The sequence below is a fragment of the Hippoglossus stenolepis genome, chromosome 17 (genome assembly GCF_022539355.2).
Source record: "Hippoglossus stenolepis isolate QCI-W04-F060 chromosome 17, HSTE1.2, whole genome shotgun sequence".
Taxonomy (NCBI): domain Eukaryota; kingdom Metazoa; phylum Chordata; class Actinopteri; order Pleuronectiformes; family Pleuronectidae; genus Hippoglossus; species Hippoglossus stenolepis.
Window position 1 is genome coordinate 7,460,660 of NC_061499.1, and position 17,241 is coordinate 7,477,900.

Here is a 17,241-nt window from a genome sequence, read left to right on the forward strand (position 1 = left end):
ATATCACTTAGTCCAAAGTGCATAAGTGGAAAAAAACAACACGGTTTACAAACTTTTTTACAGAATGTATTCATTACCCAATTTATGGAGCGACTGTAAGAGCCAGATATTTCCATCAGGATTTGGTGAAGGGCAAAACCGAGCTAAACAAGAGATGTTGACATATTCAACATTATGAATTTTGACTCATAATGATAATGATGAACATTGATACTTAACTGCTGGATGTTCACAAGTTTCAAATATAAACATAACAAGTAATATGTCATTGTTGAGTTGAACCTTGAACCCAAAACAGAGCACTGAAATGAAAACCTATTCCCAATAACAATCAAACATCACTTTATTACTTTTTGTCTGCTAAAAATCATAAATTAAAGTTTTCTTTTATTGAACGGCCTGAAACTAAAAAAGGAATTTTCCAGTTTTCTGTATTTTCAATTAGAAAATAGTAAGCCATGAAAAATAATGTAAACATTTTTATGTAAATTATTCTATTTTTTATTTTATTTTAAACTGTTATTTTATCAACTGATTTTTGTAAACGCACATTGATCAATATCGTAAATGTTTTTAAATAGACATTTTCTTGTTCTTTTGCCTTATATCGATCTTAAAGAGACATTCAATTCAATTCAATTCAATTCAATTTTGTTTGTATAGCACCAAATCATGATATACATTATCTCAAGGCACTTTACATAGAAGGTCAAGACCTAAAATATTTTAGGCCTATAGCAGCATAAATAAAGGATAGTTCAGGACTCACCTGATCCAGCCCTAACTATAGTGCATAGACCTGCTGTTTCCTTCAATTAAATTTTAAGGGGTTCAGAGATTTCTAGGATTGATTAATATTTAATATTCGATATTTAACATGCTTCAGGTAAAGGTGAAGGGGTTCTCCCTCCGAATATTGATGAGTCATGAGGAAATGATGATACTCTGACCTGGAGGGTCTTAACATGACTGTGCAACTTGACCTGCAGCCGCATCAATGCTGCGTCCCACAGAGCAAGAGAGGGAGGGAGAGAGAGAGGGAGGGAGGGACTACTTTCTCAGCAGGGAGGAGGAGGGAGGGAAAGAGGGAGGAGGGAGGTGAGTTATGCCAACAAGCCGATTATTAAAGGCTACTGAGGGCACACACACACAGACATACACACACACACATTCACACTCAAACACACACTGAGCATCTGAGGCTGCAGAAGTTTCTCTTTTCCCCTCATTCATCTCAGGAAAGTACTTTTTTAATGGACGACGCAACTTTTCATGGATTTTTATTGTAAGAACTGGAGTCAGGAAATTTTTATATATGATATTTGATTTATGATTTGGAGATTTGCAATGTATAGGGTGTAATCAGCAGAGAGGTAAGAGTGAGGTAATGGTATTTTGGGTTTATGTGGCGTCACTTGAAGATATTGCACTTTTAAGTTCGACTGCTCTATTGTAAAGTTCATCTTGTCATTTTATTTTTCTAAATATGGTTGGCTATATAACTCTGTAAATGAAGTTAACTAAACAGAAAATGACATCTGCGAGTTACCTTTTTTAGTTACTGAACTTTATAGTCAGGCCCCAAAAGCCAAATTACAGGGACATTAGAGTCCTCTTTGCTGTGAGCAGTCTAAATTGGAAGGTGTTGCCATGACCAGCCCCTCCAGGAGTATCGACGACCACAGACGCGTCTATGAGAGCCCGGCTCACAAGCCAGAGACGCCCAGGTACCGCAGCTGGAGCAGCCTCCGCTTCTCACGGTGGAGAAGTGGCTCCCAGAGGACCACCCCCCCTGGCACCCCTTCCCCAAAGGTAGACAAGAAGGGCGATGTGAGCAACACTCTCTTCACCCTAGTCAAGACCCACAATGAAGACTACACCGCTGACCCTGATGGCCTGCTGGACACCAACGAGGAGGGGGACGGAGGCAACGAGGACCTCCCGCAGGACCAGTCCTCCTACTTCCAGAGGCAGTTTGGCTCCTTGCTGCAGCCCGGGGTCAACAAGTTCTCCCTGCGCATGTTTGGCAGCCATAAGGGTGTTGCTGCAGAGCAGGCCAGGGTCCAGAGCTTCGGCATGTGGATCATCCACCCCTACAGTAACTTCAGGTAACCACAAGGTTGGATTGTCTTCAGAATTTCCTCTTGTTGTCACAGTTTTTTTATGGGAAAGTTTGCCTACATTATTTCTTCACATAAAACCACATGAAACCTTTTCCCAGCACAAAACTACCCAATTTATCATAAATCTACCTTGAGATCTAAAAAGTCATCGACTGAGCGATTCAATCCAGTTCGTCCAAGGACAGACTGCGGTACAACAGCTGATGTCATGGTTCCTCGTGCATGATAAGGCGATGAAGGGATTTGATTAGTGATACAATATATAGGACAAGATCATCTGGATTAATGATACCACTCCCCTGTGACTCCCTTTCCCCCTGTTTACGAGAAGGAAGAACTACATTCATTGATCCCGATAATTTAATGTTATCCATGTCATTCCTTGGCCTAGTTTTGTCTCACTTTTCGGAGGATTGGTTCGATCAATTCAGCTTTTGGGGCCTAACAGCATCTTAGCCGTGATTCCCAAGCTATCCATCTGTGTGGTGACTAATAACAACCACCATCAAATTTAAACAATTTTTAAACATCAGGCCTATGCCAGACAGAGGGGATAAACCCGTGCAGAGGGATTATTGCCCATAAGAATCCCTATAATTCCAATCTTGCTCTATTATGCAATAATACACAGACAGCTGAGGGAGGGATTATTGAAGGCCTGCTACCCTTAAACCTTATGCTCTAACTTCCCCTTTAAAATGGATGAGTTGGAACAGAACGTTTGTGATGCTCAGCTTTCCTGTTCAGGGGTGAAGGTCGGTTTTCTTTTGCATTTGGAATCCAATTTAAAGTGGGTTGGGTTATTCACGTAATAACTCCTCTTACCGGTTTGTTCTGCAAGGGGCTGTCAGCGCTATCATGTGGTTTTCATCAGCAGATGGAGTTTGTGCAGATGTAATGGAGACACAGATGCTCGGACCTTCTTCGGTTCTGAGCACAACATGCTAGCTGGTCTATGAGGAAGTATTTGGTGACAGCGTTGTAATGCAAATCCAAATGTCAACATGTCTACATGCTCACAATCATAATGTTGATGCTGATAGTCTGGACGTAAGCAAGGTTTAGTGTCTTAGTTTGCTGGTTAGTACTAAAGATAAAATGCAGCTGAGGTATTTGGTACAAAAAGCAAAGTTAAGGACAAATTCAAGTTTGGCGTGATAGTGGTGCTGTATGAAAAGTAAGGAAATCACCAAAATGATCACAATTCTGAGGAAAACTGATTTCTATGGCAATTCATGCAGTTGCTTTTGAGTCATTGCACTCAAAGTCATAGACGTGCAAGAGAAGAACCAGGGCTGACTATATATATATATATGGTATGCACTCACTACAAATAAACAGCAGAGTCTTTAGCGGTGATATTAGCAGCATGCAACCACTAATCTGTTGCAGCATAAGATGATAAGTAGGCATGTAAACCAGCGTGTAGACACAGGGGACGTGGACACAAGAGATTGATGGAGGGATAAACGTGATTGAAAATGAGGAACTAATCTATCTGTGCCTCCGCTCTGTCCAGCTAAAGAATGTGGAAGGTCCTTTTCTCACAGGGTTCACATTGCGATCGGCGAGCTGTGACGGTAATCAGAAATAGTCTGGTTCCTATTCTGTTACTGTGCCCTTGTAATGAAAGAGAGGGGAGGAAGAGACTGAGACCCGTGGTGATTGACACATGATGGAAACAAGCTGTAAGGAAACCCAACCCGAGTATAACAAGACACGGGAGACCTACAGTAAAGTGGGACTTGTATGACATGAAGCAGACAGTGATTGAGCTTCAACACTCTGAAGTCTGACCCATCAAACCAACACATCGCAGGTCAGACCTCTCCGGTGGCGTTTACGTATCTGCAGCGTCTTCTTTAAAGTACATTGAGCCTGGTGAGGTGAACATCATGTATTTTTAATAAGAGGGGTTCCTCCTGTGACAGAATCTGTTATGGGAGTAAGGGTCACTCTGAAATGGGACAATCTCTGCACGGCACCCTGTACACCTGATGACTTCAACTCACCTTAAAGCAACACTGTGTAACTTTTACTGAGCAACAGCGCCCTCTGCAGGCACACCTGGTGATTCATTTTGTTCCATGTCCAAACAATTAAGTGGATTTAAAGTCGAGAAAAAAACACTATCAATCTCTGACTGCGAAGTCCCACTCTCTGAACTGAAACACAACTGAATGGTGGATATTACCCATGATCCTTAGCTTCCTGAACCAGAAGAGTTGCCTCTGTAACAAACACCAGACTCTATTTAGAATTCTTCGTGTTTTATTTTATGGCTTCTTCCCTGACCCATAATGCATCCATCCATCCAAACACTGATAAAAACATAACCTCCTTAGCACTAGTGGGAAAAGGTTTGTGGCAAGTAAGCAAAAAATTAAATGCTTGCAGTTTTATATTTTCCCAACCTCGACTTTCCATCATTCCATCATGTTCTGTCCAGGTTTTCCTGGGACATCGTGATGCTCCTGCTGATGATGAGTAATCTGGTGATTCTACCCTGGGGAATCACCTTCTTTGAGGACCAGAACACCGGCCCCTGGATCACCTTTAACGTCCTGTCTGACACTCTCTTCCTCATGGACTTGGTTTTCAACTTCCGCACCGGCATCCTGGAAGGGGACAGCCACATCATCCTGGACCCCAAAGAGATCCGCAGGCACTACCTCCGCACATGGTTCATGGTGGACTTCATCTCCTCCATCCCCGTCGACTATATCTTCCTCATCGTTGACCTGGAGTCCCGGCACGACTCGTCTGACGTGTACCGCACTGCCCGCGCACTCCGGATCGTGCGCTTCACCAAGATCCTGAGTCTGCTGCGTCTTCTGCGACTGTCTCGCCTCATCCGGTACATTCACCAGTGGGAAGAGGTAAAGAGAGGAAGAAGGAGAATATTATTACAGTGTGGATGAGAAATTCAAAATCTTTCTTATTGAATGTTTTTTCTCTCCATGAAAAATTCCCCTCTGTCAGCTTTTCCATATGACGTATGACCTGGCCAGTGCAGTGGTGCGAATAGTGAACTTGATTGGCATGATGCTGCTGTTGTGTCACTGGGACGGCTGCTTGACCTTCATGGTGCCGATGCTGCAGGACTTTCCTCCAGACTGCTGGGTAGCCAAGAACAATATGGTGGTGAGGAGGCCGACTATAGGACAAACATTTTAGAGAAATATGCTTTTATTTCAGAAAGTTAAATGAGGATACCACTTTGAAATCTGTCCGTTAAAAATGAAGCGTATACAGCTGATTAGCTTAGCTTAGCATAAAAACATAACAGTTGAGAGTGGTATCGATCTTGTCATTGTTCAATAAATGTCAAATGATTCCTTTAAACCTGAAATATTTTGTAATGTGTTAACATTTTACCCATTTTAAAGCCAATTTAAAATTTGTAAATCATTTAAATTAAAGGAATGGAGTGATATTGTGGGAAATACACTTGTCTGGTTTCTTGCTGAGAAACACATTGAAACCATTATCATGTCTGTAGAGTTAATATACTCCCACCATGAGAGTGGTGTCAATCTTCTCATCCAACCCTCAGCAAGAAAGTGAAATAATTTCCAAAATCTTTTCCTTTAATTGCAATTGCAAAAATTTGAAATTGGTTGTTTTCCTTACTTTCCCACGTATTGATAACTACTCAATTCCAGGAACTTATTATTAAGCCTCATTATGAAATAAATAATGTTGTTGAAAACTTAACCTATGCTAAATTAATCAGGCATTTTTTATCCAACACTGTATGATCATGTTAAGTATGTTTTCTCATTACAACATTGTTTTGTCATGTCTCCTCTACCATCCATTTCCCAGAACGCTACATGGCACATACAGTACTCCTACGCCCTGTTTATGGCCATGAGTCACATGCTGTGTATAGGATACGGCGCCCACCCTCCGGAGGGCATGAGCGATGTGTGGCTCACCATGATCAGCATGGTCGTGGGGGCCACCTGCTACGCCTTGTTCCTCGGCCACGCAACGACCCTGGTTCAGTCTTTGGATGCGTCACATCGTCAGTATCAAGAGAAGGTGAACATCTGACCGGAAACATTTAACTGACAAAAAACATTTTGACCCTCAGCCACAGTGTGGACAATACGTCCCTAAGAGCCTCACATGGATGTGAATGTGATTCTGGCTTCACAACCATTTACATCACAGGCTTGCTCGTACTTTATTGGTGGAAAATGTGCCAAATGCCTGGAGAATATGTGTATTATCTAACAGACTTTGTGGCCTTGTTGTGACCTTTTCCAGGGGATTTTCACAAGATAAAGCAGAGCGGATGAATAGACAAATGGCGGCACCTTTGTTCTGGATCACTGTTTGCTAATGCCCATTACAAATGAGTTTGTAATCCACTTAAAACCGCAAAAGCCACAACACAAATAGAATAAATGCATAATTATTAATTCAGCAAACACATGGTAGAAAATGTGATTTAATCTGACAACAATCATGTGGAATTTCAATCGTATCGTCACGAATATTAAATCCAAAAAATTGTTTTGTACAAATGTTTTATAGTATAAACAAGTGGAGCAGTACATGTCGTTCCATAAACTGCCAGCGGACGTGAGGCAGAGGATCCATGATTATTACGAGCAGCGATTCCAGGGCAAGATGTTTGACGAGGACAGCATCCTCGGAGAGCTCAGTGATCCGCTCAAGGAGGTGGGTTCCTCATTAAAACTTTGTCTTTGACTTGGTGTTTCTTGCTTTCTCTGTAATTATATCTTTTAATGACACCTGTCCACAGAGATGAAAATCTAGGCCTGGACAATAACATTGAAATAAACAAAGGTCATGTTTAAGATGATATAAATCAGATAAAAGCAGAAAATGCTCACATTCTAGACCTGGAATGTTTAGAAATAGTTTGTATGGTTTGTTTGTAAATGGCTAAAATTATTAATTAGTTAAGAAATTGTAGATTAGATTTCTTACAGCTGATTATTTAATTCACTATTTGTTTAAGCTCTAATTCAATTTGAATTCATAAATTAAATTTAGGTATCAATTTTAGTATTTTTTCTGAAATTGATATTGTGTAATACATTGGATCACATAAATTATTACATTAAATAATGGAGTTGATGCTATGTGCAGCAAACTATGTGTTAATGTTAAAACTCTAGGGTTGCAACTAACAATCATTTTAATTTATGTGTAATTTGACAGATACACAATAAAGATAGTTATAACTCAATCCCACAATTTCTGAATGTTTTCTCTCTTCTCTCCACCGTGCAGGAGATAGTCAGCTATAACTGCCGTGGGCTGGTGGCCAACATGCCACTGTTTGCCAACACTGACCCTCATTTTGTGACAGTGATCCTGACCAAGCTGCGTTTTGAGGTCTTCCAACCTGCAGACTTGATTATACGAGAAGGGACCCTGGGTCGGAAAATGTACTTCATCCAGCACGGCGCCGTCACTGTCCTCCCGCGTGGCAGTAAGGAGATTATGCTCAGCGATGGAGCGTACTTTGGGGGTAAATCATCCCCATCAAATCAATAAGAGGTTCAGTGGTTCTGGTTCCCCATGATGTTGTTCTCCTGTTAAAGCTGCCACTGACCCCCTCTTCTCTACTCTATGAATCATTTGAACTACAGGGTATATTGTAAAATACTTAAATTCTGTCATAATTTCCAAAATTCAGATACATTGTTTTGCATAAAAAATTCAGAGATGTTTCATGCAATGCCACACGAACAGAGAAATGATGCAGATGCTTGCAACTGATAGGAAACGATTAATGAAATAGATGCTTAATAATTTCCCAGTCAATCAATGAAAATATTGATAATTGATAAATGACAGTTCAGCACATGAATCTATTGCTTTAACAGTCAACCTCTCATTTCAGAGATCTGCCTTCTCACCCAGGGCCGACGCACAGCCAGCGTGAGGGCCGACACATACTGCCGTCTTTACTCCCTGAGCGTGGAAAGTTTCAACGAGGTGCTGGAGGAACATCCTCTGATGAGGAGGGCCTTCGAGAGCGTAGCTGTCGACCGACTGGGACGAGTGTCCCGCAGACCCAGTTACCAGCCTCCCCCAGCAGAATGATTTCCTCTGCACCAGCACAGAGACACTGGTGTAGGATATTTAACACTTTGACTGAACTGATTGCTGTTGGACAAGATGATGGAGACCCTCAATTTTATTTATTAACACATTATTGCTGCACCTGGTTGGAAATATTGAACCTGTAAATCTCAGTATTCTACATGATCGTTTTGTGTTAGATTTTTCAACACTTCTCAGGTTAGATCCACTGTATAATTAAAAAAGTATGAACACGAATGAGAAAGTAATCTCTTCTATTGTTGCTGATACGTGTTCTCTTCACCACATGTAAATAGGAATAATTTTCCCGGCCTGTATGCTTTGAGACTGCAGTTTCATTATCCCTCACACATCCAGGATATTAGAAGCACACAGCAGCACCAGCTGGGATATACGTGTTGCAGCTTTATGCAGCTCTGATTCAAATGATCCCACAGGCCTGCAGGTTGCATCAAATGAGGGTTTAATACCATTGTTCCCTGAGGATAAGCTGCTGTGATGTAATAACTGTACAGAGACAGGCTGTACGCAGCCATACGTCATTGTTTGATTCACCACATGTCCTATTTGGAGATGTTTATTTCATCACATTGAACTCTACCTCTGTATCCCTACAGTTTATTTCCCAGTATAAGTGTTTCCACAGATGAATATTAGAGTCACTCACTTTCCTTGCACCTTCATCTGTTTTAATGTCTGCAAACAAATGTAAAAATACATTTTTTTTTATTATTTTAATTTCAGAAGTAAACCTTAAATTGGTTAGAAGGTACTAATAAGCCTAAAATAACAACATTACAGATGGTTCGGAGTTGTTTAATCCCAGTAACACAGTGATAGTGCAATCAAATACTGATATTAATAAAGACCAAAAAACATAATATGAACATTCGTCTCTTTTTAATTGTGTTGCTTTTTCTTAATTTATTCATATTGTATTTAAAAAGTAAATATTTCCGGTAGATTGAATGCAACAACAAATTTTGTTTTACATGTTTTAGGTATAATACAGAAATAATTTACAAATGTTAATTATTATTATTATTTATTTTTGTTATTATATCAAATTGTTGTTTGCAAGCAGTTAAGTAATGTTGTTCAATTTGTAAAATAAACGTTAACTTTACGGTTGTAAAATAGATAAAGTGGATCAACAAAATAATTTTATTTCAAGTTAAATGTTGTGGTTAAAGTTGGATTTAATGGAAACACTTTGAATACCTGAGAATTGTTTATGTGCATTTTAACATACACGTGCATGTAGTTTACATGTTAACTGATAACTACCAGGAGCAACACATTAATGACAGTAGATGAACTTTTATTGAGCAGATGTTGTTGAATGAAATGTTATTAAACGTGCGGGGGGTTCACCGTGTTGTTGGTGACTGTATCCGGGCCACGAGCTTCTACTTCCTGTGGTTATTTCATAAACTCCGGACGCAGAGGAGGTGAGCAGGACCGATTGTTTTCTATCTTCTCTCGCACATCTCACACAGACATTAATACACATGCAGCTGTTGACGCGGACCAGTTAATCCACGTGTCTTCGCTGGGAAATGTAAAAGCTGCTGCCGCCGCGATCCAGATGTTTCTGTCCGGACTCTACAAGGTTAGAGGTGCTAGCTCAGGCTAAGCTAGGCTAGCAGTAGCCACCTGAGCATGGAGGTCAGTGTGTTCCCTGATACGAGGGGAAACACTTCAAATGGAGCTCCCTGGTTATTTCAGTTTAATTCAGATATTGTTTGAGTTTATTTACTGGTGTGTTGAGCTGAAACATCGCAGCTCGGGGTTGATTGAACGATGCTAACGCTGCGAGCTAACCCAACACCTCTGACATAACAACACACAAGAAGTTACACAAGGTCCCAGGCAAAGCAATTCAAGTGATTAAAATACGAGATTAAATCCACCGTTATGTGACATTTAATCCAGCGATTGTTGCTTTTGTTGTGTTAAAATAAAAACTATTTTCTGGTTAAAAACAAACTGCTTTTGTTTTGATGCTGCTCAATCAGAAAAGAGGGTTTTTGGGACATCAACAACAAAAGATTATTAGTTTATTTAAGTTAATATACACTGTTGGTCGTCGTTTAAATGAATTCCAGGAATTCATTTGTCTGTTTATAATTATATAACTAATAACAATCTGTATTTATAGATCCAGATTTCAAAGTGCTTCGCAGGGGAAGCAATAAAACAAATAAGTCAAACATGCATTAGATCGTAGTAAAAGCAAAGTAGAAGATCATGGTCGATAATGTTCATAGACAATTTAAATTCAAGTTATATAAGGAAAGGCTGTCTGGCAAAAGTATGTTATAAGAAGGCACTTTGAGGGAATTGCAGGGTCAGCTAATCTCATTTCCTTCCAGAATCTCAGGCCCCGGTTCAAAATGCTCTGTCCCCTTTAGTTTCCAGGTTAAAACAGGAGTGATGTTATATATATATATATATATATATATATATATATATATAGCGGACCAAGTAAGCAAGTCTGACCAGACATTTTAGTTGTTGACAGTCTTTAATGCTCAGTGCTACAGGCATGTTGTGGTGTTTTGGTCAATACCAGACTTAAATGCTGTGGGAGAAATCAGTGTTGTAAGTTATCTTTAGGGGTTACAAGAGGAAAGATTGTATTGTATGTAAACTAACTCAAATGGCCGTATGTCAACATTTAACAACATGTTACTGTGTGTCGTCCCCCCCCCCTTCAAGAAGGATGTTGTCCTTCTCTCGAGCTGTGGTGAGCGGGGTGGCCCGAACCCCAGCTGCTGTCAGTCAAGCTGGAGTGACTGCCATCACCCGGTTCAACAGCACAGCACAGGTACCTGGCCCATAATAACCAAAATAAATCAATTAAATTTTAGGATTAGATAGCATTCACTTCATATGTCTTTGCATTATGTTTCCAGAGTGCTCCAAAGAAAACAACATTTGGACCGCTGGCAGATGAGGACAGAATTTTCACAAACCTTTATGGCCGTCATGACTGGAGGTAACACCACTGATGATATTCTCACTTAATCCATAATTTATATAGAAAAGAGCACAGTCCTCACCTGTTCCGATTTTTGCTTCAGGCTGAACGGGGCTTTGAAGCGTGGTGACTGGTACAAAACCAAGGAGATTCTTCTCAACGGAGTCGACTGGATCCTCAATGAGATCAAGGTCTCCGGCCTACGTGGGAGAGGTGGAGCCGGTTTCCCTACAGGCATGAAATGGAGCTTCATGAACAAACCCAGCGATGGCAGGTCAGTGAGGAACCGCAACATCGAGCACTTATCAGCATCCTTATTGTTTTCCAAGTATTTGTACACATTTTTGGTTACCAGAAAATCTTCCTAACCCCCAATAAGTGATAAATCAAAACCAAAGTGTTTGTGGCTGTAGCTGAGAATTACATTTTCAGTATGTTCTTTGTTAGTTATACCAGCCATTAATAAGATCTGCACTGTCTCGACTATAGTGACTGCTTTTGGGGGGGAAGAAATTATTTAACACGCTTCTGATTTCATTCTTCAGGCCAAAGTATCTGGTGGTGAACGCAGATGAGGGTGAGCCTGGCACCTGTAAGGACAGAGAGATCATGAGGCACGACCCACACAAGCTGGTGGAGGGCTGTCTGATCGCTGGAAAGGCCATGGGGGCGCGTGCTGCTTATATTTATATTAGAGGAGAGTTCTACAACGAGTCATCCAACCTGCAGGTGAAAATTGTAGATGCATCTTGGCAATTTCTGTGATGTCCTAATTGGGTTAATTTCAACATACTGCAAGTCAAAGAGACTCATGATAATCTGTGTACAACACAAGGTCTGCTTGAGCAACAATGTGGAATTACTCCTGTTGAAACATTAAATGTTATCTCCTCTTAGGTTGCTATCAATGAGGCCTATGCCGCTGGGCTGATTGGAAAGAATTCCTGCGGCTCTGGTTATGACTTTGATGTGTTTGTGATGCGTGGTGCTGGAGCGTATATCTGCGGAGAGGAGACCGCTCTTATTGAGTCCCTGGAGGGAAAGCAAGGGAAGCCCCGCCTGAAGCCCCCATTTCCTGCTGACGTGGGTGAGTTCCACTGGGAAAAAAATACTGATCTTATTGGGCCTTTGTTTGTATCCCCATAGTGGACAAGTGCTGTGTGTTCTTGCCCAATAAACACTGCTCTGACTCCTCTACTTCGCTCTTCCTCCTATCTTACAGGGGCGTTTGGTTGCCCTACAACTGTTGCCAATGTGGAGACGGTATCCGTGGCACCCACCATCTGTCGCCGTGGAGGCTCTTGGTTTCTAGGCTTTGGCAGAGAGAGAAACTCTGGCACAAAGCTCTTCAACATCTCAGGCCATGTAAACACCCCCTGCACTGTGGAGGAGGAGATGTCTATCCCTCTGAAAGAACTCATCGAGAGGCATGCAGGTACCCATGAACCCAAACAGCCTAAATGCTTCATTTGCCTGTCTGTTTTTTCCTGCACCGTGGGGGTCATAGAGTGAAAAGATTAAGATAGCTTAACATAAGCACAGCCTAAGTTAATGCAGTTTAACTTAATTGAAACAAACATCTGTCTTGTAGGTGGAGTGCGTGGTGGGTGGGACAACCTTCTGGCTGTAATCCCCGGTGGCTCCTCAACTCCCCTCATCCCCAAAAACGTGTGTGAAGAAGTGCTGATGGACTTCGACGGCCTCGTCCAAGCTCAGACTGGGCTCGGCACAGCTGCCTTAATCGTCATGGACAAATCGGTAAGTTTGTCCACTCTGCATTGTTATTCATCGTGCATGTGCAAGTTAGCAAACATCTGTTACATCGGTGGACGCGTTGTTTCTGCAGACTGACATTATCCGAGCCATTGCACGCCTGATTGAGTTCTACAAACATGAGAGCTGCGGCCAGTGCACGCCATGCAGAGAAGGTAAGGGCTGCTTCAGTGTCATTTTATGCAGCAACATTGCCAGCTAAGAGTTTTTCACTGTCTGGGAGTAAAGCAGATCTCTGAGTTATTCCCCCTTCTCTCTTCGTCCTGTAGGAGTGGACTGGATGAACGATATGATGTGGCGTTTTGTACGTGGAGATGCACGGCAAGCAGAGATCGACATGATTTGGGAGATCAGTAAGCAGATTGAGGGTCACACCATCTGTGCCCTGGGAGATGGTGCGGCATGGCCAGTGCAGGTATTCATATTTGCTATAAACGGATAAAGAAATAGTTGATATTTTGGCAGCTGCTGTATCTGTTATTCTTCTGCTTGAAGATTAATGTACTATTTCCCTCTGTATTTTCTTTTCTGCGTTCTCAGGGATTGATCAGACACTTCAGGCCTGTGATGGAAAACCGAATTTCTGAATACCAGCAGCAGGCCAGGGCTTGAATGGCTCCTTTCAACTTCCTTGAATTTCTTCTTCTGCCTTCATGCCCTCTATCCCACGTGTGTCAGTGACAAATTATTTAAGAGGATAATGTGATGTCTTTTCACCATCAAGTTTCGCATTGATGTGTCTGCCTTGTCTGTTAAGATTACCAATAAAGTTCTATGAACCTTAAAGAAGCCTTTAACTTTTTGTTTCGACAGTAGATGTGTTGTTTAAATTACTATTATGGAATCACTTGAACCTCATATGTTTATGCACAGACTGTATATAATGATGGACAACGTGTCTCCACTTAACTCCCACTATCCAGAAATGAAGCTAAAATATCCTGGATATGAAAGTTGCAATCTTGAGCGTTTGGAGCCAGAATCTGCGCAGTAGCAGAATCTCTTCTCAGTCTCAGTTGTCTATGATAATGTTTCACTGTTTTATAGCATCTAGTGATTTATTAAAACCAACTTGCTGTAAAAATTAACACTGAATCAAACTTCAGTATGACAAGAACTACCTCAATTAACAGAAACCATCTCTGAGGTAGATCGTTTATTTAGTTTGGTCAATTACCAATACTGCAGCCAGCCACCAGGTGGAACATAAAATGCATGTAAAAAAAATGTAAATTATCTATAAAAAAAATCCTTCAGCAAGCGATAGACTAACTGTAAGATGATATAAATCACTGTTCCACCTTTAAGAATTAAGAGTTTCTGCAGAAAGTGATAAAAACACGTTGCATTGTCGTAACCTCGCGAGAGCTCCGTGCGCCGCAGCCTCGCCCGGGTCACGTGACGTGGGCAGACAGTCCAGCGCGGCTTCATTTCTGTGGACGCCTCGAACGGTAAGAAATGGTTCCCGTTTTTGAATTGTTTACAAAAACCCAAATCGAAAGGGATCTAAAATTACACAAACAAAGCAACACCCGCAAATCAAATATTGTTCGAATAGAAGAGTCTCGTTAGTTTTATCTGAGCGGGTCTCCTCCCTCCATCTTTCTGTTCGCTAGCTCAGGCCTGACGCTAGCTGTTGTGTATTTATCTCATTGCAAGTCTGCCTAAAATGCATATAAATAAAACACCATCCTGTTATCGGACGTTTATGCATCTTTATGATTTAGCTGAAAACATCCTGATTATGCTAGCTGGACGTTAGCCCGGTGTGATGCAGGTGTCGGCTCTGCTTTGCCTGCAAACACAACAATATATGCAGCGGGTTCGAGTGTGCAAACAACAGCGGCGTGCTCCTGTGTTGCAGCTCCATGTGGCCGGGACGTGCGTGAGAGCATCGGCATGGAAATGTTGAAGATCGAGCAGGTTATCGTTGGGGGCGAGAAGAGATCCACTCAGGCGGAGATCAAGCCGGGGCCCGTGGTCCCTCCTCTGCAGTCCTGTGAGCTAACATATTCATTGTGTGGTTCATAACCCAAATGTGATGCTAACATAGTCCCTGTGTAGTTCATACCCCAATGTGATGCTAACATATTTACTGTATAGTTCATGACCCAATGTGATGCTAACATAGTCTCTGTATAGCTCATACCCAATGTGATGCTAACATATTCACTGTGATGCTCTGAGTGCTCGAACCAGACATGTGTTAATACCCTGCAGTTGTACAATCTGATTATTCCACGATATTGTTTGTGCTAATCGTTAAACTTTCTGTCGTCCCATCATGACGCAGATCAGCATGAGAGCCTGCAGTGTTTCCAGTGCTTCATCACCTTCTCTGACTTCAAAGCCAAGGAGAGACACATGAGGAAGAGCCACCGGGACATGTACAAGATGCAGCTGCAGCAGGTGGAGAGAAGTAGACTAAAGATACCTGCTCGTGCTTTTATGTAACAAACTCAGCAATGCATCTGAAGTCATTGTGATTATTAAGTCTGCAAGTGAAGATACTTTTACTTACATGAGAGGATGATGAAAATGCCCGTTATAATGGGTCATAGAGCAAGTTCATATATTTAGTCCCAACATATTTATTGTTTAGTACCACTGGAAACTAAAAGCAGATATTTATCTTCTTGAATGACAAATTATTTATTGAATTTATTGCATAATGCATAATGTCTTTTTTCACAATATATTCTGTATGTGTATAGAGATGTAATTTGGCTTAACTTAACTATAACTGGTCACAGATTTTTATTCTGTTCTCTATTGTAGAGTTCTGCCCTTCTTTAAAAAGACGAATCAGTGAATAGAGCCTTCAGTTAGAATTTAATTATTTTTAACCACCTTTCTGCTCATTATTTTACAGTCCAATACGCTCTTTACTTGTTACAAGTGTGACAAGTCCTTCTCCTCCTCCGAGGAGCTCAGCCTGCACCAGACTTCCCACGACACAGGAGAGAAGCCCTTCCTCTGCACTTACTGTCAGAAAACCTTCTATACTTTCACTGAGGTGAGGGCACTGCAGGGTGCACGCAAGCCTGTTTTTTGTGCTCTATAAGCACACTATAGGGGCTTTGAAAATGATCAAATAACTTGTCTATTGTGCTTGATGAGTGTTTAATGTCTCCATGCAGCTGAACAAACACAAACGACGCGAATGCATAGAACGACGGTGTCCGTGCAGCGACTGTGGTGCCTTGTTCCCTAGTCCTTCTCGACTTCGCAACCATCGCGTTTCTGTGCACCCCCAATGCCCAGTGGTGGCTGATGACGTCAACACCTACCAGTGCTGTAAATGTGGTCATGGTTTCCCGACAGAAGAAAAGCTTCTGCAGCACCAGGAGAAATTTGCTAATGATCTAAACTGTGACATTAAGGTGCAAGGTAAAAAACGTGGCCGTAAACCCAGGGACACAACTCAAGGATCCGACGGCAAGAAGATCAAACAAGAAAAGGAAGCAGATGACTCTCCGACAGAGGGGTGCTACTCCAACGAGCTGCAACCAGAGCTCAAGATCCCTTGTCCCGAAGCAAATTGTGACCTCATATTTCCTTCTGTTGCAGCCCTGAGGGCACACAAGAAGGAGGGCCATGGGCCTCCTCTTCGCAAGACTCACGAAGGAACAGAGTGTGACGAGAGTGACACTCAACCACACATGACTAGGGCTCAGCGCTCTGGACACACCTGCCCCACCTGTGGAAAGAGCTTTGCACGAGAGAGTGCCCTAAAGGTCCACCAGAACACCCACACCGAGGGCGAGAACGCAACAGAAAAAAGATAATATACATGGAGAAAAGACTGCAACCTGATCCTACAACACTCAGTTAAATGATTGTCAGAATATTTCTTACAATATTCTTGACAGTAGGAAGAAGAATTTTATGTGAATCTTTCACGTGGGAGATTTTTTAAAACAAGGTTGTACAACACGGAGGCTGTTTCTGGAACCAAATTTTTCACTTGCTTTTAGAGAGACATACCACACTTGTCATTAAAACTATGTACATGTTATGTCTACTCTGAAATATCACATGGCCTTGCTTTCGAATTCCTTGCTCATTCTCCCTCAAATATGGAAATATTTTAATTGTGAAACTGGTAAGTGACAACTACAGGGAAGATGTAAAGAAAATCCTAAACATAATGAAATGGGCTCGTGTATAGGGATTCTGCATTATGAGACCTAAATTATGTAATCTCTGAGCCTTTCTTTTCTTCCCAGAAGTAAATAATTGTTGCATTAAACAATGTGACATTTCTGAGGA

The 17,241-nt window shown here is 41.6% G+C and overlaps 3 protein-coding genes across 3 annotated transcripts; all 3 read left to right on the plus strand.

Annotated features, from left to right (window-relative positions):
- Positions 1–1,120: 1,120 nt before the first annotated feature.
- Positions 1,121–9,094, plus strand: hcn3 (hyperpolarization activated cyclic nucleotide-gated potassium channel 3). Its single transcript, XM_035182019.2, has 7 exons — positions 1,121–2,108; positions 4,573–5,002; positions 5,106–5,267; positions 5,952–6,170; positions 6,669–6,815; positions 7,395–7,635; positions 8,011–9,094. The coding sequence occupies exons 1-7, from the start codon at positions 1,651–1,653 to the stop codon at positions 8,211–8,213; spliced, it is 1,860 nt and encodes a 619-aa protein (XP_035037910.1). The 5' UTR covers positions 1,121–1,650; the 3' UTR covers positions 8,214–9,094.
- A 507-nt stretch (positions 9,095–9,601) lies between these two features.
- Positions 9,602–13,755, plus strand: ndufv1 (NADH:ubiquinone oxidoreductase core subunit V1). The gene is made up of 11 exons (XM_035181967.2): positions 9,602–9,664; positions 10,935–11,043; positions 11,132–11,214; positions 11,300–11,470; positions 11,742–11,925; positions 12,094–12,283; positions 12,419–12,631; positions 12,788–12,954; positions 13,043–13,124; positions 13,239–13,384; positions 13,510–13,755. The coding sequence occupies exons 2-11, from the start codon at positions 10,939–10,941 to the stop codon at positions 13,579–13,581; spliced, it is 1,413 nt and encodes a 470-aa protein (XP_035037858.1). The 5' UTR covers positions 9,602–9,664; positions 10,935–10,938; the 3' UTR covers positions 13,582–13,755.
- A 581-nt stretch (positions 13,756–14,336) lies between these two features.
- Positions 14,337–17,241, plus strand: LOC118124317 (zinc finger protein 664-like). The gene is made up of 5 exons (XM_035181968.2): positions 14,337–14,420; positions 14,834–14,968; positions 15,263–15,378; positions 15,842–15,985; positions 16,110–17,241. Exons 2-5 carry the CDS (start codon positions 14,869–14,871, stop codon positions 16,755–16,757), a joined length of 1,008 nt encoding a protein of 335 aa, XP_035037859.2. The 5' UTR covers positions 14,337–14,420; positions 14,834–14,868; the 3' UTR covers positions 16,758–17,241.